Genomic DNA, 21,093 nt, shown 5'->3' with positions numbered 1-21,093 from the left:
CAGGAGTGTGAGAAGGGAGTCCCCTCAGTACACTCACATTGAGGCTGACATTTCTTGACCCCGTGGGGTATGTCAAGACCAAGACTACATGGGGATAGTGCCATGGGGCGCATCCTCGGAAGACAGTGCCCGGGCCATGCTCCTGGCGAGGGGCTGGTCCCCCTTGAGGGTCCCCACGTGAGCTGCCCCCTGTAACAGACATGGGAAGAGGAGATGCCGTGTGCAGAGGGCAGGCCTTGCTGCCTGATGAGACGGCGAATCCAGAGCTGCCCGTGCAATGCCAGGTGCACGGTCCAGACAGCACAGTGGGAGCAGGGCTGTCTCTGTGACTGTGATTCACAGACCCACGGACCCGCCCAAACACCCAGGCCTGGGCTTTTTAACCCCCTCGGCGCCGGGAGGCAAGCTGGGCTCCTGAGTCCAAGCCTCTGGGGTCAGAGGGAGAGACGAAAGGCCAGGGGCAGCCCAGCCAGCCCGTGACTATTCTGGAATGCCAGTGAGTGTGGCCTTCCTCCCGGACAGCAGAGATGGTCTGTGTGTAGGAATTCACGATGAGGATCTGACACTTTTGTGTCTTTTTTTTTTAATGACTATCTGAAGATCACAGATTAGTGTGACCTCGCTGCAGGTCAGCTGGAATCCCGTCTATACACCCTGTCGACACCAGGTTGCCCAGGCCCAGGGGTCGCCTTGTGAGGTTTGCAGACTCAATGCTCACGGAGGAGCCAGGAGTAAGGAAGTGCTGCAGGGGTTGCGGGTGGCCGCAGCAGGCCGGGGGGCACAGCCCTGTCCAGAGGGCAGCTTCTGCTCAGCACTTCCGCTGACCGACCGCTGCTGAGCTGAGAAATGGTCCCAGCTCAGCTAGATCTTTGCATTTTTTATAAGCAGCTATGAAACCTCCTGATTTCTCAATGTCAACACATGTTTCAGATCTGTCGGAGGCACCGTGCAGGCCAAATAAGTCCAGTGCAGGGCGGCCCTGCCCTCGCCCAGCTCAGGGCGGCTCTCAAACTGAGGTCCGTGGAAACTGCGGGAGGAGCTACGGTTCTCACTCCCAAGAAACACTCCTTAGGGGGCGAGGTTTTAAGCAGGAGAGTGAAATTCTCTGGCCACGAGACTGCAGGTGGCCTGTAGGGAGGGTGGCCTTTGTGGCAGGGAGGGAAGGAAGGAATGACAGTGTCTGGGGAGAAGGGTCAGCAAGGGGACCAGAGACACATAAGGCGTCTCCTCAGGTCATGGGGGACCCGTCTCGATGCAGCCTCTTATTTCTGAAATGATGCAGCAACACCTTGTATATCTGTGCAGAGTCTATAGCTCCCTGCTGCTGCTGCTGCTAAGTCGCTTCAGTCATGTCCGACTCTGTGCGACCCCATAGATGGCAGCCAACGAGGCTCCTCTGTCCCTGGGATTCTCCAGGCAAGAATACTGGAGTGGGTTGCCAGTTCCTTCTCCAATGCATGAACGTGAAAAGTGAAAGTGAAGTTGCTTAGTTGTGTCTGACTCTTCGTGACCCCGTGGACTGTAGCCTGCCAGGCTTCTCCGTCCATGCCTTTCATATCTGAGCCTCCCCGCCCCCAGCCTGTGTGTGGCTTGTCAGGCTGGACTGATGCACGAGGAAGCCACCCAGCCCCAGGGAAGTGCGGGTCCCATGGCCACAGTGAGCCACACCCCAGCTCACCCCTTAGGTCCACGGAGCCTTGTGGCTCCACGGGGCCTTCTAACGCCCTCAGGACGGGATGCTCAGTCAGCGCCCTTCATCTGGAGGGTCGTTCCCCTTAACAACCTGTCGAGATCCACTGTGCGCAGGTACCTGGGACGGATGTGTCTTCAGGTTTGCTGCAGTAAAACTTAGACCAGCGCGAGTTCTGAAGTCCCGGTTTTTATACTGAAGACGTTCGGCACAGAGAGGTTGAGGGCTTACAGTGGGTAACACAGCCAAGGTTCAAAGTCTACCTCCCGGCCGTGGCGCTAGAGACGTCCCACCGTCCCTGGCTGTGTCATATCGCCACAGGCAAACGCAAGCTCGAAGCCAGACAGCAATTTGAGGTTAATTTAGTGACACGCATAACGCCACCCCCTGGACCGATGAGGGTGCCTAATTAGTCCTGAGTGACAATTAACCGCAAGGGAATTTGGGTTTCCGTCTGCAAGCACCTTCAATTCTCACCTAAGAAACTAAGATCTTAACCTGCACCTTGATATAGGTTTTCTAATGCAGGAGAAACAAATAGTTCTGTTTCAACAGATGGGGGGAAACGTGCTTCCTTTTTATAGCAAATGCTTGCACTTTGGTTTGACTGCTGTTCTGCTGGGTTGACACTGTCTTCCGCAGCTCCTCCAGCACAGATGTCGGTGGTGGGGTGTCCCTGGGAAGGAAGGCCGTGTGGGCTCTGGCCAAGGGTGGGCAAAGGACAGCAGCCTCAGGGTTCAAGCCCTGGGGTGGGGATGGGAGGGGTGGTCCCCTGACTCCTCCTCCTGGCCACACTTACGACGTTAGACTCCTATCACGAGACCCCTGGCCTACATCCCAGTGCAGTGGAATTTCACCTGAGTCTCTAGTTATGAATGATTCATTCAGGAGCTCGAGTTTAATGATGAAGAGACCTCAGGCAGGTTCCTTCACCCCTCGGCTGGAGACCAGTGAGGCTGGGGTTCCTCTCTAACCCCTCTTCCTCTTCATATCCAGGTTGGAGGGAGGGAAGTGAGTTTCCTCAACAACACATCGGCTCCTATACCAGGCGCACCTTCTACCTGCCTCTCAGTCCTGGGGCATTTATTTAGTAATTTAGAATCTACCGGGAACTCCCATTCACTTTATTTCATTTGCATTCCAAAAAGCAATACTTAAGAAAAATATTTTTGAAATATTTGACTGTAATATCTGCTTTTTTTTTTTGAAATTGTAGGCATTTTCTGCATTGGATAAAGAGGACACTGGGTTTGTAAAGGCTTCAGATTTTGGACAGGTTCTTAAGGATTTCTGTTACAAGCTAACAGATAACCAGTATCATTATTTTTTGAGAAAACTCAGACTTCATCTCACCCCCTACATAAATTGGAAATATTTTCTCCAGAACTTCAGCAGTTACGTTGAGGAGGTAAGAGTGTCCGCAGCACATAAGCATTTCTCTTTGGAAAAGGGCTAAAATTAGTCTTGGCAAAATAGATAATTGATTAAAACCGTGTCACATAAATCGGCAACCACCTGAGTTAATTAGCTTATTATAAATGAAAAGTTGATATTGATTCTACGTTGAGTGTCAGAAGGTACATATGTATCCTTTACTTCACTGAAATGTTATTTTATTTTACTGATTTTCAAAGAAGTTTAGGAGAGGCTTCAAAGTTCTAGGAGTCATAGATCCCTGAAGATGGTCTGGTGTCCGGAGAAGTCAGGCCCTGAGGGAGTTGGGACCCACTTAGGAGACCGTTGTTGGGACCCACTATGTTCCAGGCTCTGGGCCATGCAGCAGCCAAGCCTGGGGTAGGGGTCAACGTGGTTGTAGCAGGGTCCTGGGGGAAGTCTAAGGGGACTTCCTGGAGGAGAGTGGGTGGCTGACCACAGGGCTCTTGTTCATTCCTGGGACCACTTCTCTGGCTGCATGAACTGTTCCTTCTCAGGCTGTTTCCTCCATCTCTAACTGTAAATGGGCCAACATCAGTAGTGAAATCACAGGCTACTTTCAGTGAACTTGGATTTCTTTGGTCGCCATTCTGTGCTGAGTCAGACGGTGCTATGGTCCCTGCCTTCATGGAAGAGGAGATAACAAATAGGAAAAATACAAAAATAATGCGGCAGCTAAATCTCAACAGGCTGTGCTGGGATGTATTTAACTGCAAACCCTACCCCCCGCCCCCCGCCCTGACAACACACACACACACACACACACACACACACACACACACACCAGCCACACACATACACCAGCCCACCAGCCACACATACACACCAGCCACACACACACACACACACACACACACACCAGCCACACACACACACACACACACACACACACACACACTGTCATAGCTGGATATTCCTTGCCTGGAGAATTCCACGGACAGAGGAACCTGGCGGGCTACAGGCCGTAGGGTCACAGAGAGTCGGACATGACTGTAGCAACTTAGCACACAGGCACGCATAGCTGGACGCTCGGGTCATTTCCGACTGCACACGTTTGTACACAATCAACATCTGAGTCCATAAATCCTCAGTCACTCACGTGGGATAAACTCTTGGAAGTGAGGTTGCTAGAGCAGATAGTATGAACATTTTTAAGGTCTGAGGCTCCATGCAGTAATAATGACAACAGCAAAGTCTACATGGGCGAGGCACTGTTCTTAACCCTTTATACGCACATAGTTCTTCTGCGATCACTGGCGGCACATGCTAGTAATACCCCATTTCATAGACGAGCCCTGGGGCACGGACGTCAAGTCATTGGCCACAGTCACTCCCGGAGGTGGTGGCAGAGCTGGTTAGTGACCCCCGAAGCCTGGCTCCCGCCTCCAGGCTTCTAAACGCTCTGGGGACTGTGAAGATTTTCGTCTTTGCCATTTCGATGGTCATTCCTATGTACTATTGTGTTTTCTGTTTTAAAACTATATATATGTATGACATTATATCAAACTCTTCAGAGCTTTAGGTTTTCTTGCTGTACTATCAGGAATTTAAGATTTATTCATGTCGTTACACTGGCTTCAGTTCACCCACTGAAGCTGCTGTAGAACTAGCCAGTGAAGGGAGACGTGGATACATTCTGCTGAACGAGCAAACCCCATTCAGTTGTCCTGCTGCTCACGGCGGGCAGGTGGTTTGCCGTTTGCACAGTCAGCCTTCTGTGACTGTGTCCTTCGCACACTCAGGGTCACTCCACGGAGACCGACTGGGTCGGGGAGGGGGCGGGACGGCACAGGTTCAGCTCCACAGACACCCCCACAGTGGCTGCAGCGATCAGCGTGTACTCCGGCCGGCCCTGCGGGAGAGCTCCCCACGTGCCATATCCTGGAGCCCTTGGTATTATCCAGATTTATTTTCTGCTGACACTTTCAAATGTTATCAGCCACCCAGGCTCCCTCCTCTGGGAACTGCCTAAAAGGGCCCCACTTCTTTGTTGGGTGGTCGTTGTAAATATCTCCTCCTGATCCATGACTTGTCTTTTCTCTTTGTTTATGGTGACTCTCCCTGTTTTTATGTGACTTACATCTTTTCGCTGATTTTAAAAGAAATACCTGTTGAGAAAATTTTTGAAAATACAAGTGTAAAAAAAAAAGAAAAAGTCATTTAACCCCATGATGATGGTGCAACAGTAACAAGCTCCATCCTGCTGAGCGAGACCTTCTGAGCTCCGGGTCCACCCCGTGCATCACCTCACCTGGGATGAGGGAGGGGATGGGTGGAGCAGGTGGGCTCCGGAAGTCAGGGACCACCCGCCTGCTTCCTCAGCCAGTTGGACGCCAGGCAATTCGGCTTCCGAGCTGGTCTTCTTCCCAGGGCCCCAGGGCTGCTTCAGAGAGCTTATTCGTCTATTTCTAGTGCCTCCCCCCTCCCCAATTCTTTTATCGTGGTGAAATACATCTACTGTAAATGTCACCATCTCATCCTTTTCCAAGTGCACAGCCCGGTGGCATTAAGCCCACTCATGTTGCTGTGTATCCATCTCCAGAACTCTCTTGATGTTGCAAGAGCAAGCCTCTGTCCCACTTAACTCCCTACCCCTCTGCCCCAGTCTCTGGCAAGCGCCGTCCTGCTTTCTCTATGAACTTGACACCTTTAGGTGCCTCGGGTGAGTGAAATCGTACAGTACTTGTCCTTCCGTGTCTGGCCTGGTTCACTGAGCATAATGCCCTCGGAGCTCCTCCTTCTGTAGCACGTGTGAGAACGCCCTTCCTTGATAAGTCTCAGAATATCCGTCGTGTGGATAGACTGCATTTTGCTTACCCATTCACCTGTCAGCGCACGCTTGGGCTGCTTCCAAGTTTTAGCTCCTGTGAATAATGCCACCGTGAACCTTAGCATACTAACCGAATGCGTGTTTTTACCCAGTGGAGGTAACGCTGCAGATGTAATCACGTATCTTGCTTTTTTTCTCCTTAACATTCCATGTCACTTCAAGTTCTTCCAAACATAAGTTAAATGTCTGTATAGCATTCCACTGACCCTTTGTTTTTAAGCATTTAGAGTTTTTCTCCCAGTTTTTGAGATTGTCACTTGCTTTGCAGTGAACACTTTCTATGTCTACATCCACATTTTGGATTTTTTCTCCTAAAGAAAGAAACCGAGAAATACAATAACTGGGTAAAAAGGATAGGAATACTTTTATTGATCTTGAAAGCAGCCCCATTTAAAGAAACTAATTTCTTTTTCTGTGAGGTTGCATCCTATGAAATTGCCATCTTTAGAGCCCTAAATGATTGACTATTGACAATTTCATATGGTTTAAGCTAATAGTAATAGTTGCCATTTGTATCCATTTGCATGATTTGGAGCATAGCAATCATTGTGATGGAGAATTAAAGTCACCCTTCGGGATAAAGTGTTAACATTTTGGAATGGAAGTGTTAATCACTCAGTCATGTCTGACTCTTTGCAACCACATGGACTGTAGCCTGCCAGGCTCCTCCGTCCGTGGGATTCTCCAGGCAAAAATACTGGAGTGGGTTGCCATGTCCTCCTCCAGGGGATCTTCCCGACCCAGGGATCGAACCTGGGCCTCCTGCATCGCAGGCGGATTCTTTACCACCAGGAAAGCCCAGTATCTTGGTGTATTCACCTCTGGTCTTCTTCCCTATACAGATGTCCTTTGGCGGTGGGCTCAAGGACAGGGAGCGTGTGCTGCTGAACTGGGGGGTTGTTGGGGATTTTCCTCAACTCTTAAAAGACTCTTTTTTTAAACAAACATTTATTATTTGTATCAAAGTAGTATATGCCCATATAGAAAAAAAAAGGAATTGTTGCCAAAGATTTCAGGACAGAGACCACTTGATCAGCTGTTCACCCCAGTCCCATCCCACCAAGCAGCCCCTGTAACCCTGCTGTTTCTCTAGCTATACCTCCCTGTCCCTCAGCTTCTTGGCCCCCCATTTCTTAGCCATCCCCCGCCCCAGAACTTTCACCATTTCCCACCCCTGCCACCTAGCCTCTCCTCTAGGCCCCTGCACATCCCTCCCGGAGCTGCCTCTTCCCCTCCCGTGACATCACTGGCGTTTCCATGTCACCAGTGTGTCTCTAAAGCGTGGATCTGGTGGGATGTGCCCCTCCCACCCACTTTGTCCATCAGCCAGGGCTTCCTGTGGGCCGCTGCGCACCCAGCACTGGGCAGGGTCCTGAGGTCAGCCATTGAGCCGGGCCTGTATCCTAGCAAGAGAGACAGATGAGCAGTGAGAACACATATCAGATGTCAGCATCTGACCTGTGCTGTGGGGTCAGATAAAGCTGGGCAGAGGAGGGCCCGGTGAGAAGCGGACGTCTGAGCTGAGACCCAGCGGAGAGGAGGAAGGGAGCCGCGTGACCTCTGGTTGTGGGGGGGGCGCCCTGAAGAGCCCGGCTGGCTTGAGGTTGGGCTGCCTGGGCTGGGGCGAGGGGCAGGGCAGAGAGGGTTAGTAGCAGGCGCCCAGGGAGCGATGGGTGGGCGGCCTCGTAGCACTTTGAACCGCGTGGAGACCCAGGGAAGGTTTGGGGAGAAGAGTGTCGTGACCATGCGGGGCCTCGGGGGAGAAGACTCGGGGGGCGGGGGCCAGCAGGGAGGCCGGCGTGCTCAGGGGAGGGACATGCTGGCGAGAGAGAGAGAATAAGTGCTGAGAGAGTGAGTCAGGAGCAGCCCTGTGACTGAGGAACGGAGCAGGGGGACAGGTGTCCTGGGCCGTCGGTGTGACCGACGCCCCATCACAGGACTCATAGTGGCTTCCAGGCCTCCAATTGCTACAGCGTGTCCTTGCCAAACACCCATGAGAACGTGCCCAAACCCTTCCCGCGGGCCCCACTGGCCACGCGGAGTCCTCACGGGCCCCGTCCAGAGGCTGCACCATTGGCAGCGGAGGAGGCCCATCCCTGCTCACGGGTCCCTCTGAGCATCTCTGCCGGCTCTGGAGGCCCTGAGCCCAGAGCATGGCGAGGGGGGGCTGTTCCCAGAGCCTCGAGTGTTGCCCCCTGCTTCCCACCACGCTCGTTCCCCCGACCTCATCTCGGAGTCCCCTGCGCCTCCGGAAGCACCTTGCCGAACATTCCTAAGAGGAGGCTTTAGGACTAACTGTAACGCGGGTGACGGCAGGAAGTGTGCTTCAAGACAGATGGGGCCGGGGGGCTGGAGGGGCTGCAGCAGGGACGCGGGCACCCCCAGCCCACTGCTCGGCCCTCCTGCTCTGCCCGTCTACGTGCACTAGGCGCTTGGTGTGAAATGGTATCAGCCCTTGAACTGGCTCGGGGAGGGGGTGTGAAGATGGAGGTGCCTTTACCAGAAGAGCAAGTTGAGGCTGGGACTGCTGACCTGAAGGGTGAGGCACAGGGGGACCTTGGATGTTCAGGGCACATCCATCTGCTGATGGGGGAGGGGGCAGGGGCAGACCGCCTGGGCCCCGCACGCCTCGCTCCAGAATTCAGGTCCCAGACCCTGGAGATGTCTCAGCAGGGACGTAGTCGGCTCCCACGAGGGTGGACTGGGATGGCAAGGCGGCTGTGGACGAGCCAGGACCCTGCCCCTACCTGGTGGCGATTTCGGAAGTCTAGTCGCGGACTGACGACCATTCTTGACAGAAGGAAAAGAAGTTAACTAACAACAGGAACAGTTAATGCACCCTCCTCGAGCTCATTAAATACGACACCAGCCATCCCTTCCTCTAGGGGATGCACGGGCGGCAAGTAATTAAAAGGAGATTACCGAAATGTAATTAAGGCGGTCGGGACCTCTCCTTGCAGAGGAAGTTCGCCGTGAATAATCCCCAGCTGCACTGAATCCGCTCTTGGAGCAGGGATAGCTGCAAAGGTAGGGGAGGCGTCGCGAAAGGCCTTAAGGGAGCTAGGAGCACCCGGAGCGTAGACGGTGGCTTCACCCGTCTCTTAGATGGGGGCCAAATGCCCCCCCAAACCTGTATAGATCCGTCTCCTGTGTCCATCACACACTGCGGGGAAAAGCGCCTCAGCTCCCATCACACCAAATGCTGCGGAACTTTCCAGATCCCAGGGTGCAGCTGAGCCCTGGCGTTTCGGCCCCCGCTGCACCATGGCGCACCCCTGAAGCACTCCTCAAAGTGGGGGGGTGCACAGCCAGTACAGATCGACCATCCTAGCATCGGCTCCAAGCGTGGGCCCCGTGTCCCCGCCAGGGACCCCGCACCACCACCCAGCCCCGAGCCCACAAGCTGCTGACCACCGAGGCAGGCACCGGTCAGCTTTGCCGGCCAGAGTCAGGATGAGACGCACTCGCCTAGGTGGCACCAAAGAGGAGCAAGGAGGTATTATCAAAACTGAAGCAGTCCCGAGGCCTCGGTTGCAAAGTACAGAAAGATTAACCAGGACAAGCCGTGGACCTCAGCACCAACACCTTTCTCGTAAGATTCTCGCAAGCTGGGAGAGATGTCACCTGAGTGTCTGCCCTCAGCAAATACCTCTTTTTCACTTCTGGGAAAAACATTTTACCTTCAAAAAGCTATGTGCGAGCTATATAGAGTATCACCTTGTTTTTAGAAAATCATTTCTGTTTAACATTTAAGTCTTAAAGTGAAATTTCAGCATCCTTTGTGAATATAAAATAATGCTCAGAGCAGACATAGAATTTTTAAAAGACACAGTAGGAACCCGTATAAAATCTTTCTACTTTATTACCATGGAAATAATGGAATTTTTAACAAAGCGCATCCTTATTCAATGCAGAGTAATTATTTTGCCACATTTTAGCTAACCGAGACCCAGTGAGATCAGTCCTTACCTGGTGTTTATAATATATCACCTCTAAACTTATCCAGTGAGAGGTTAAGCAACTTGGAGATGATTTTTTTCCTAAGGGAGAATTTTAGATTATAGTTTTCAACCAAAGAAGAGACCGTAACCCACATCAAAATGGTTGTAATCTTTCATGAGCATCACGCTTATATTAGTTGCCAACAGTGTTACTTTGATTTATTTATCTTTTTATTGTAAGTATAATGGTATCCATGTATTTTTAATGAATATTGTAAAGAATGGGGACATTTCCTTTTCAGGAAAAGGCCCAAAGATTATTGGAAATAAGTTAAAGAAATTATTAAGATATGCCATTCCAGTTATTTACTCTTTCCCCTGATGCCAAAAAAAAAAAAAAAAATCCAAGTACTCTAGATATAATTTTGGGGATTTTTGAATGTTTCCCCTAAATTTCACTCACTTTCCACTTCCAATCGAATACTTGCTACCTGTTGTTATTGTTGTCCTGGAGACGGTCGAGGACATAGCAGCTTGGGAGGGATAACTCAGGTCACTTGGACACTTGGGGTGACCTTGGTGAGAGTGCAGGGTGAGGGGCTCTGGGCCACTGTGCCTGAGCTAAAGGAAAAGAAACGGAGTCAACAGCATGGAATGAAATGACACCGTCACACCAGAGGAGCAGTCAGGGGCCAACCTGCTCGGGTTACCTGACCACCAGTCAGCGTGACGCACTGTCCTTCTCACGAGGTTAAAATGCATGTGTGCGTGCTAAGTTGCTTCAGTCGTGTCTGACTCTTTGTGACCCTATGGACTGGGCTCCTCTGTCCATGGGATTCTCTTAGGCAGGAACGCTGGAGTGGGTTGCCATGCCCTCCTCGGGATCTTCCAACCCAGGGATCGAACCCGAGTCTCTTTTGTCTCCTGCATTGGTAGGCGGTTTCTTTACCCCGAGCACCACCTACAAAAAACCCAGTTCTCCCAAACCCGAGTGGTTGAAGCAGCCCACAGTCCAGGGCCCCACCTGGACCTGGAGCTTCCAGTCGGAAGGAAGAGCAGTGCAGCCCCGCCACCCGCGCCTTCACCAGCTTTCAGGAGGGTGGGCAGTTGGGAGGACCGGGCACCTGCTGCTCTAGCAGCTGCCAGATGGGCCCCGGCTGGAAGCAGGACGGGCTCGCCCGCCAAAGCAAACTCAGCCTGGTCTCCACACGTCTTGCAGAAAAGCAAAGAGGCCGTGCCAGGCTTGCAGCCACCTGAGCCCGCACACCGCAAGCAGGGCCAGCCTCAGCCCATCTCCAGGGGGCCCTGGGCAGCTCCTCCAGTGCCTCACGAGCATTCCCCTGGTATCCGGGCTGGCACTCCCTCCCTATTCCTACCTGGGTGAGACACTCTCTGCCTGTTCAAGTAAGCAGACTGTGGTGTAGCCTGCCCCAGAGACCCTCACTCATTTCGTCCCTCTAGGGATTTGTGATCCAATTCAATTGCGGTGTTTGGATCAATTAAACACCAGCACTGAGCTGTACTACTGATTCTACAAGGTCGTGACCGTATCAGGAAGCTAGAAGTCAATCCAAAAAGTTGTTGTCCCAAGCAGGCCTTGCAGAGCAAATCCAGGATGGCACTTGCGTCTTAATTGTTACCGTGTACACGCGTGTCTGGCTTGGAGGGGAGCTGCTTGGGTTCTGCCTTTAACTGCCCCATTCAACTGGGAGCTTACCTCCCCACGTTTAGCAAACGTGAGCAATGATGTGCCAGGCCCTGGGCCAGCCCTGGTGTCCAGGCTGGTGGGAGGACAGGTGACCACGCACAAACCTCCCCAGGGGCGAGGACTACTCGGGCAGAGATGGCTCCGACCATTCGTTAAGGAACCAGAAAGCTCCAACTCTCAGCCTTCACTGAGGCCTGAATGTGAATGGTCCCTGATAAGAGACTGGGAGGAGGAAGCGCACCACCTCCCTGGTGATTCTGCCGGGCCAGCTCCTGCATCTTCTTGCCACCCACAGTCAGATACCAACGTCCAAACAGAGGCTGATACCCACTGGGCATGTGCTGTGAGCCCAGCCCTGTTCCAGGCACTTTACCTGAATTAACTCAGCTCATCCTCCTAAGAACCTTTTCAGTTCAGTTCAGTTCAGTCGCTCAGTCGTGTCCCACTCTTTGCGACCCCATGGACTGCAGCACGCCAGGCCTCCTGTCCATCACCAACTCCCGGAGTTGACTCAAACTCATGTCCATCAAGTCAGTGATGCCATCCAACCATCTCATCCTCTGTTGTCCCCTTCTCCTCCTGCCCTCAATCTTTCCCAGCATCAGAGTCTTTTCAAATGAGTCAGCTCTTCGAGTCAGGTGACCGAAGTATTGGAGTTTCAGCTTCAACATGTCCTTCCAATGAACACCCAGGACTGATCTCCTTTAGAATGGACTGGTTGGATCTCCTTGCAGCCCAAGGGACTCTCAAGAGTCTTCTCCAGCACCACAGAGCAGGCAACAGGAACAGAGAGCTTCAGCATGTATTCCCAGCCGCACAGCTAGAAGCACCAGGGCTGGGATTAGAAATCCAACTAGCACCAGGGCCCCGCTCTCAGCTTGCTGCTGTCAGTCTGAGTGTCTGAGTGTCCACCGTACAGGATTGCTATTCTGGTTAAGCAAGTTAATGTGGAAGGAGCTTTGCATGGTCCTGAACATAGCCAACACCAAATGTCTGCATTATTATTATTTTTCATTCTATCCTCCTTCACTGAGTGCCTGCTTAGTGTACAATGTTCAGTAATGATGTGATTATACAGTGTGTAATTTATTTGGGTGGAAGAATTCATTTTCATAGTTTCATAAATGACTTCCGCCAGGAGTTTATTGAATCATTAAAGGGTCACAGGGGTAGCTCAAGTGTTTCCTCTGTTTCTTTGCATTTTATGGCAATTTCGTGCTACCAAAGGGTCTATGGATTGGGTGTTTGCAGACATATCAAATGGACCCTCTGCGAATGTTGAGCTGTGGAGAGGAAGGGAGCCTGAGCGGGAGGCCCTCGGTCTACGTGGTCAGGGCAGAGGAGGCAGAAAGGGCTCTCTAACGAGCTCGCAGTGCGTCTGGACGTCGGGAGATGGGCTTCCCAGGTGTCAGGATGAGTGCGTGCAGAGACCCAAGATGGGAAACCTGTACTTTGGGAACAGCTGGAGTGTGGGTTTGGGGCCGGGGTGAGGACAAGGAGAGGGAGGGGGATGCGAGGCCGGGACAGAGGGTCTGGGAGGGAGGCCGTGGGGCAGGGCTTTGGGGTGGGTCTCCCCCGTGCTTGCCTCCACGGGCATCCCAAAGCACCAGCTTCTCCAGGCAGGGGCTGGCCTCAGCCATTCAAGTCCCCGAGCCTGGGACAGGCCCGCAGTAGCCCTCAGTCTGTGTTGATGCCTTTCTCGGGTAGGCTCTGTACTCGTGCGTGTGGTGGGGGCTGGGGTCACGGGAGGATGGGAGAGCACAGCTCTGAAGTCAGGCCATCTTGAGCTCCATCATCAGCTCACAGGGGAGCAGCCCAGGTCCTGATCTCTTCAGGGAGAAGCCCCACTTACTTGTCCAGAAACAGGGATGACACAGCTGCCCTCAAGGGCAAGGAGAGGGTCAGAGGAGCTTCCGCAAGGCTGCAGCTCAGAGCCTGGGTGAAGGAGCACAGCAAAAGGCGGCTCCCAGGACCGGGTCTCAGTCAGCCTCGGTTCAGTTGGCTTGAAGCTTGGCTTGAGTGTAGCCTTTCCAAAGGAAAAGCAAGCTGAAATCTCCAGATCTGCATCTGTTTATCACCCAGAAAGAATCCCTGCTCGGCCAGAGACCCCAGGGTTGGCAGCGTCATGCCCCAGGAAACCCGAGTGGTACCCGCAGTTCTGGCGTATCTCCCTCACTTCTGCACGCAGCGTGCTGAATTGCCAAGGCCAATCCGTCCATCACTAAGGCCTCCAGACCTCCCGATACCCGAGCGTCCACCCTTGGCCCTGTGCGCAGGGGTCCCTGGGAGTTGCCGAAGTTGGTTCCTTGATCCAGCGGGAGGCCTCTGTATCAGCACGTTTGCACGCAGAGCTTTCACTTTATTTTCATCTAGATTTTTTAAATGTTTTATCTTTTTTTTTGACAGGCAGTTTTGCTGCTGTTGTTATTTTTAGCATTCATTAATTCACTGTAAATACAAATGAAGATACAGTACAATTAATTTCTTTGCTAATCAAAATATTTGATCAAATGAAGCAATTTTTCAATTCTTAGAAGTAATTACACTGTTCTTTAAAAGGAAGTGGAAGAATTCTTTACCGAGTATTTCTAATTAGGAGTTTTTGCTACCTGCTGTGTTCTTATTCTGTATGAAATTTCAGGATTTTTTTTTACCCCTCCTCTAAGGAATCATGGGGAAAAAAACTGTTTAATTGTCTCCCTAAGTATTCAGAACAAAACTTAGTAGAAGAATCATGCAGTCTGATTAGCTTAATTATATCCTTCCTAAGAGTTAAATCAATATACTGACGTGATTCTAACCTGAGAGCTGAAGCAGACCTTGCTAAACCATGTGGACCCAGCCAGGTAAAGGCCACCTTGACACCCACAGGACGAGTGACATCTGGTGACCATCATCAAGGAGCAGTGACAGCCAAAAGGCCACCTTCTCTGTAGTCTGAGCGCAGTCCCTTTTATTTCTCACTAACCAGAAATTCAGAACTGAATCAGTCAGCTGTCGCTGCATAACAAAGAGCCCCAGCGCCTCCAGGACTGTAAACACTTGTTCAGCTTTTGCATGTGGGCTGGCTGGCCCGGGCTCAGCTCTGGTGGCCTCCCTGGGATGTCTCTGCTCCCTTGGACCAGAGTGAAGCAGCTCAGCTCCTCTCAAGACAGCACCACAGACACAGGGGGGCTTGCCGATCACGCAAAGGCTTCTTAATGCTTCGACCCCATGGCACTTGCTGACATTCCCTTGGCCAAAGCAGTCGTATGGCTGAGTGCAAAGCTGTGGGATAGGGAAATATTCTCAGCTCTTCGGTGGGAGGAAACCTGGAGCCGCATGGCAAAGGCTGTGGAGACAGGAGCTGAGGAAGTAGGCCTTGAGTGCCCCGTGCCTCCAGGAAGCACACACCCACGTGTCTCCGTCTCCAGCTGCACTGGATTGCGTGACAGTTCGCCCGCCCTCCCTGCCGTGTTCTCGCTTCCCTGTTGTCTGGAGAAGTTGCTTAGATACTGTGTCATGGAAAACTGATAAGTCAGCCAAGACGAGGCTGGACACAATTTATTGACAGGGTACTAGAAGGCTCTTTTCTAAAATCACTCCCTTAATAGAGCTATTGAATGAGAGTACAATGAAGCCGAACGCGAGCTAACAGAGTTCCCGGGTCAGTGAGCCGTCCAGAGCACACCCTGCCCTGTGTCACTGATTCTCGTCCTTGGCTAACTTTCCCCAGCTTTTGTGAACTGCAGGGCACAGACTTCTCCCTTGGGGTTTCCCCGTGCATGCAAGCTCAGTTGCTAAGTCATGTCCACCTCTTTTGCAGCCCCATGGATTGCAGCCAGCCAGGTTCCTCTGTCTGTGGCATTTCCCAGGCAAGAATACTGGAGTGGGTGGCCATGCCCTCCTCCAGGGGATCTTCCTGTCCCAGGGATCAAACCCACAACCCCCTTCAAATATGAGTTCCCTACAGCAGAGCCAGAGCTAATTCCTGAATCAGTGGGGTGCTCCCTGTTTTTCCCCTGTCTTCTGGAGTGATTCTCATGGGGAGTTCCCTCCGACTGGCATGGCTGGCATGACACTATAGACGGAGAGCCTTGGCCCAGAGAAGTGAGGTGCCTGCATAAGGCCAAGCTGGAAGATGGGAGAGCAGAGCTGTACCCTGGCCATCCCGAATCTGAGCCCACGGCAGGCCCGAGGCTGCTGGTTAGAAGCCCAGGTTCTCCCCCGCCTCAGGGTGTGTGACCACATCTAGACCAGGCTTCCATCCCAGGCAGGTTGGCTTAACCTGCAGGCAAGAGCAGGCGCCACGTGCCTCTCCCCTCTGATGACTTGTGACAGAGACTGTGGCAGCCAGGAGCCAGGACTCAAACCCATGTCTGCCCCACCTCTTGACTCAGGCCACAATGTCTCTTAAAAAAACCGGCAGGAGCAGCAAGAAGGCCGCCCGTGTCGGCCAGCCATCGGGTGAAGCACTGCGTGTGTCATCTTGTTGAGATCTGAGGCTGCCCTTGGAGACAGTTAGGGTTTTATCCCCGTGGGTAAAGGGATGGCGGAGGGTGTGTGTCTCGCCCGAGGCCACCAGAAAGAGCCCACGCGGAGCTCCGTTCAGCCCTGGCCAGCGCCGAAGCCCTCGGTTGACCGTGAGCAGTCCTCACCGTCCACCCCGGGCCCCTCCGCTGGACCGGCCCAGCCTCTGACCCCCTTCAGCTCGATCCAAGTCAGCTGAAACTTGGGTTCCTGGTGTGGCTTCCCTGGCAGTGCTCCAGAGGCGTGTGCAACCGTCCCTTCTTCCTGTTCCGTGTCAGGCGCTGAGTGATGATGGCAAGTGCGGCCTGAGCCCCAGGGGGACGGACAGGGTCTGGGGGGCCCTGCACTGAGCCTGTAAGCTCCCCCCAATGGTCACCCAGCACTGTCTGCGCTTGGAGACACCCCAGTTTGAGCAGAAGGCGGCATCAGAGATGTCGGGATTGTGGGGGTAGCGGAGGGGCTCTGAGCTGGGGCAGAAGAGGGGGCTCTGGGAATTCAGCACAGGCCTCCCTCTGACCCCCCAGTCCAGGCTGCCTCCTTCTGACCCCGCACTGGTTGGAGCTGCCTCTTGGGTGAGTCCAAGCAGTAGCAGGATTTAGAACCACTGGATTTCACTGTAAAGCTTGGTTTTTACTAAATGAGCTACGTGGCTACATTTGAGTCCAAGAAAAGCCCCACAGAAGCGCAATGTTATCAGCTGGTTCTTTGCTGACCGTGTGCTTCGTATCTTGGCGCATTCTTCCTTTTCTGTATTGTGCTACTGTTGCTGGGTAGTCACAAAGGGGACTGGGAGTTTTTTTTTGCACAGGTGGTCTATATTTCTCTGTGATATCAAGAGGGACAAGCGTTTAGTAAAACAAAGTTCTATACGAATACCCTTGAAAAAATGAGAGAGGATTCCTTCCAAACATGGAAATCATCCTGTAATTGGGTCAGACCCGTGTACATAAGATTCCACTATTGTTTTGTGTTTTTTTTCTCATTTGTAAAGTCACCGGAAGAGCCTTGCGAGCATCCAGTTGTCAGATGACGGCTGCAGGAGGAGCGGGCCCACCGCTCCCACTCCAGACAGTCGTGGGGACGGAAGCAGGCACCCGACGCCCCATCCTTTCCCCAAGCTCTGTCTTGCAGCTGCGATCCCTATCCTGAGGAGGCCTTTTATGTAAAGCGTAGTTGGTTTTGGAAAGTGACATTTGCATCTGAAGATAGTGGTGTCTTTTCTGATGAGGAGAAACACTGCTTCCAGTTATAGAAAAAGCCCTATTTTCCCCCATTCAGATAGAACGGTCACGTGACAAGTGCCAGGGACACAAAAGCGCCAGACCAAGAGCCATCTGTTCCTCCCCAGCGTCTCCAATCACTCGGAGCGCGGCTTTGCAAAAAAGGGAGCAGAACATGGGCTCCTGACCGCCTCAAGCCCAGTGCCCCTCATGGGTGAGCCGGGAGGCCCTGCCCTCCCGAGGCCAGTGGGTGCCCCAGGTGGCACGGGGTGAGGCGGGCTGGGACTGCGTGCCCGGGGCCCGGGGACCTTCCGGTCCCAGGCTGGTCCCACGGGCACCAGGGCGACGGCCGTGGTGCCGCTGGGGGCAAGGCCCCCACGACCTTTGTTTCGGTTTGTGCCCTGTTTGTAGTTTCCAAGTTTTCTGCCATGAACACACATTAATCATCTCTGCTGGCAGCCCAAGCATATTCCCCCACCGGCCGTGAAACCAGCCTTGGGACAAACCGGAGTCGCCCTCCCTCTCTGCGTCCTCAGCCTGGCCCCTGGTGTGGCTCTGGGGAAGGTGGGGAAGAGAACTGGGGGTGGAGGAGGCCAGCGCTGCTCCCCCGACCTTCACGCCAGCTTGCCGCGTGAGGTTCGTGAGGATCTGTGCCTCCTTCACCTCCGGGCTCTGAGGCTTCCTCCTCAGGGAGCCATTCCCATCAGCTGTGTCGAGAGTACACGACCCGTCTCATAATCTCTGCTCACCTGTGAAACTGGCTCTCCTCTCTCTCCCCGGCCCCAAGACCCTCCCCTGGCAGAGGCTATTTAAGGATCATCTTTTACTTCCATCTCCCGCGCATCAGCAGAAGAGCCTGGCATGCAGCAGACGCTCCAGGGGTGTCTGTGGATGGCTCGATGCAGCCATCATGGGCGTGCGTTGAGTGTTAGTCCTCTCTGGGTGCATCACCCGCGTGTGGGTCACATGCCTGGCTCAGGTGCTCGGGCGCCCCCCTCCCGCCCCTCCCCCCAGACCCTCTGGGATTCACTGTGACCCACGCACGTGTCACTGTGATTTCCTGCCCAGGCAGAGATGGGCAGTCACACCGAGCAGGGCTCCCGGACCCCCGCTCCTCCTCTGCGTTGCTTGCCACCAAGCCGTCCCTGCCTCCTGACCTGCAGACCCCAACCCGCGGGAGAGGCAAGATCGCAGCTCAGGAGCCCCAGTCGTCTGCCCGCCTCTGCCCTGGCTTACTCCTCCTCCAGAGAGCAAGCGTTAGTGCTGGTGTGTGTGTGCACATGTGTGCGTGTGTGTGGTCATCTGGACCAATTTGCACACCGCAAACATTTTACCATACTGTTAAACTATTTCTTGAAGCCTTCTAAATAAATAGCTGCATTGTAGAAATACTATGGTTTATTTAGCCATTCTCCTGATTTAGACAATATTGACCTCTAAAGTGTTGCTAATTTTTTGTAAACTGTGTAAATAATACTGTGTGTGTGTGTTAGTCACTCAGTCTTGTCCGACTCTTTGCAACCCCATGGACTGTAGCCCACCAGGCTCCTCTGTCCACGGGATTCTCCAGGCAAGAATCCTGGAGTGGGTTGCCAATTCCTTCTCCAAATAATACTGTAGTGATCGTGATTTCATGAATTCATCTTGTTTACTTCCTTGAGGAGAGTCTTCAAAGGGCAGGTGCCAGGTGGAAGGACAGGCACTTTCGTGGCTCCACCTACCTTATTCTACCTTTCCCAACCCTGATATTGTCACTCCAGAAATTTGTGTTTCTTAGAAGAAAAACAAACGGAACCTTGGTTCCATTTCCATTTTATTTTTAAAGAGTGATAAAGTTTTCTAAATAATTATTTCACTTTTGGCCGCACTGTGTTTTCATTGTGGCACGTGGGCTTTTCCTTGGTTGTGATCAGCGGGGCTGCTCTCAGTTGTGGTTGCCGGCTTCCTGTAGCAGTGGCTGCTTGTTGCAGAGCGCAGGCTCTGGAGCGCCAGCTCGGCAGTTGTGGCACGTGGGCTTAGCTGCTCCACAGCCTGTGGGATGTTCCCAGACACAGGTGAACCTGTGTCCCCTGCCTCGGAAGGCAAGATTCTCAACCACTGGACCACCAGGGACGCCTCTAGACCAGAGCTTTTTAACAGAAGACCCGGGTGGCCGTGCAGAGCCATCATTTGATTGATTGGCTGTGCTGGTGACACTGCTGATCCATTCTTTCTTTGAACAAAGATCAAGGCCCCACTGTGCCGGGTTCTTTAAAGCACTCGGGGACTCAGCAGTGAGCAAAAGACCGGAGCCCTGGCCTTGAAGTTTATTTTCTGTTGGGATGCAGAAAATTAGGTTAAATATAAGGTGGATCAGAGAGCGGAACGTGGGACAGAGAAGGAGAAAGAAAAGGGAGCGGGAATGAACGTGTCGTTCGGCTCAGGAATGTGTGGAAACCCTGAGGGGAGGGCAGGAACAGCAAGTGCCAAGGCCCTGAGGCAGGAACAAGCTTGTGTGTATGAAGCTTAGCGGGAGGCTGGCACGGAGTGAGGTCAGAGGTCCCAGTGGGCGGGCTGGCGGCCATTGTGATGCCCTGCCGGTTGCTCCGAGCAACGTGGGGAGCCATTGGAGAGCTGTGCATGGTCTGACTTGCACTTTACAGAGATTGTCCTCAGGGGAAAATGATGCTGGCTTTTTGATTATGGCTCGGCCCTCCCCCACCCCTCTGCCCAGAGAACAAGTGCTAACACGTATGTGCATGTGATGCTCATGCGTGTGTACTTTTAACAGATTGAGGGTGGAAGGAAGGAGGCTGTGATTTGTGGCAAGATGATGGGGGCCTGGACCAGGAGGTGAGGGTGGAGCAGTCAGCTTCCAGGTACGCACTGGGCGTGGGGCCACTGGGATGTTGGCGAGGTTTGGATGATAGATGATAGGCAGATTGCATGATGGATGCATCACAGAGGACTCCAGGCAGGCTGGGCCACTGGGCCAGTTTCCATTTGCTGAGATGCAGACCTCGGGGGGATGGTATTCTGAAGCTGTTAACTCAAGAGGGAAGAGAGAATTCCCTTTATGAAACTGGGATGTTCAGTCTTGCTTAGGAGGGCTGCCCTCATCCAAAGGTCTCTTGGAGTCAACCAGACCACACGGTACCCTGCTCCTTTTTTTTTGACTCCACATATGAGTGATGTCATATGGTAATTGTCTTTCTCAGCCTGACTCACTTCACTCAGTGCGACAGTATCCAGGTCCATGCGTGTCGCCTCAAATGGCACTGTAAATGCCAGAACAATGTAAATGTTCCTTTTTATGGCTGAGCAATACTCCATCCTATTACTCCATCCTGTGTGTACCACACCTCCTCCTTCCTGCTGCCTTTGTAAGTTTGTAACAATGGGCTTTGTGAAGTAAGGGCTCAGTCACAGAAGAGACTTCCTTCTCACTCATGAACAGCCTGAGTAGGTGTCCACTGTTCTGCTTGTATATCCTGGGCCTTACTGTTCTCATTCTATTGTTCTGTTTATATCAAGTTTGTGGTGTTTTGATATCTGGTGACTCAGAAACATCATTGCTAGCCTCTTCCAAAAATTCCGTGGCAAATCTCACATATTTATGTCTCTATATTACGTTTAATATCTATGTCTAATGGGTCTCCCCCCCCCCAAATAGCCATTGTGATTTTTGCTAGAGTTTTATTTATTTATAATTTGAAAAAGGTTTTCTCTTCTGAAATGGAGTCTTCACATCCAGAAACATGGTATGTGTCTGTTTTTACTCC

The 21,093-nt window shown here is 52.6% G+C and overlaps 1 protein-coding gene across 8 annotated transcripts in view; it reads left to right on the top strand.

Annotated features, from left to right (window-relative positions):
• The window catches only part of EFCAB6 (EF-hand calcium binding domain 6), a 253,930-nt gene that overhangs the window by 211,482 nt on the left and 21,355 nt on the right, over positions 1-21,093 (top strand). For all 8 annotated transcript variants that reach the window (XM_061418797.1, XM_061418799.1, XM_061418798.1 and 5 more), the window contains one exon: positions 2,907-3,098. In XM_061418797.1, coding sequence (XP_061274781.1) covers positions 2,907-3,098 — 192 coding nt within the window. The remainder of the gene's footprint in view (positions 1-2,906; positions 3,099-21,093) is intronic.

This window comes from Bos javanicus, chromosome 5 (assembly GCF_032452875.1).
Source record: "Bos javanicus breed banteng chromosome 5, ARS-OSU_banteng_1.0, whole genome shotgun sequence".
Taxonomy (NCBI): Eukaryota; Metazoa; Chordata; class Mammalia; order Artiodactyla; family Bovidae; genus Bos; species Bos javanicus.
Note: the sequence above shows the minus strand (reverse complement) of the source record. Positions and strands in the feature narration are given on the sequence as shown.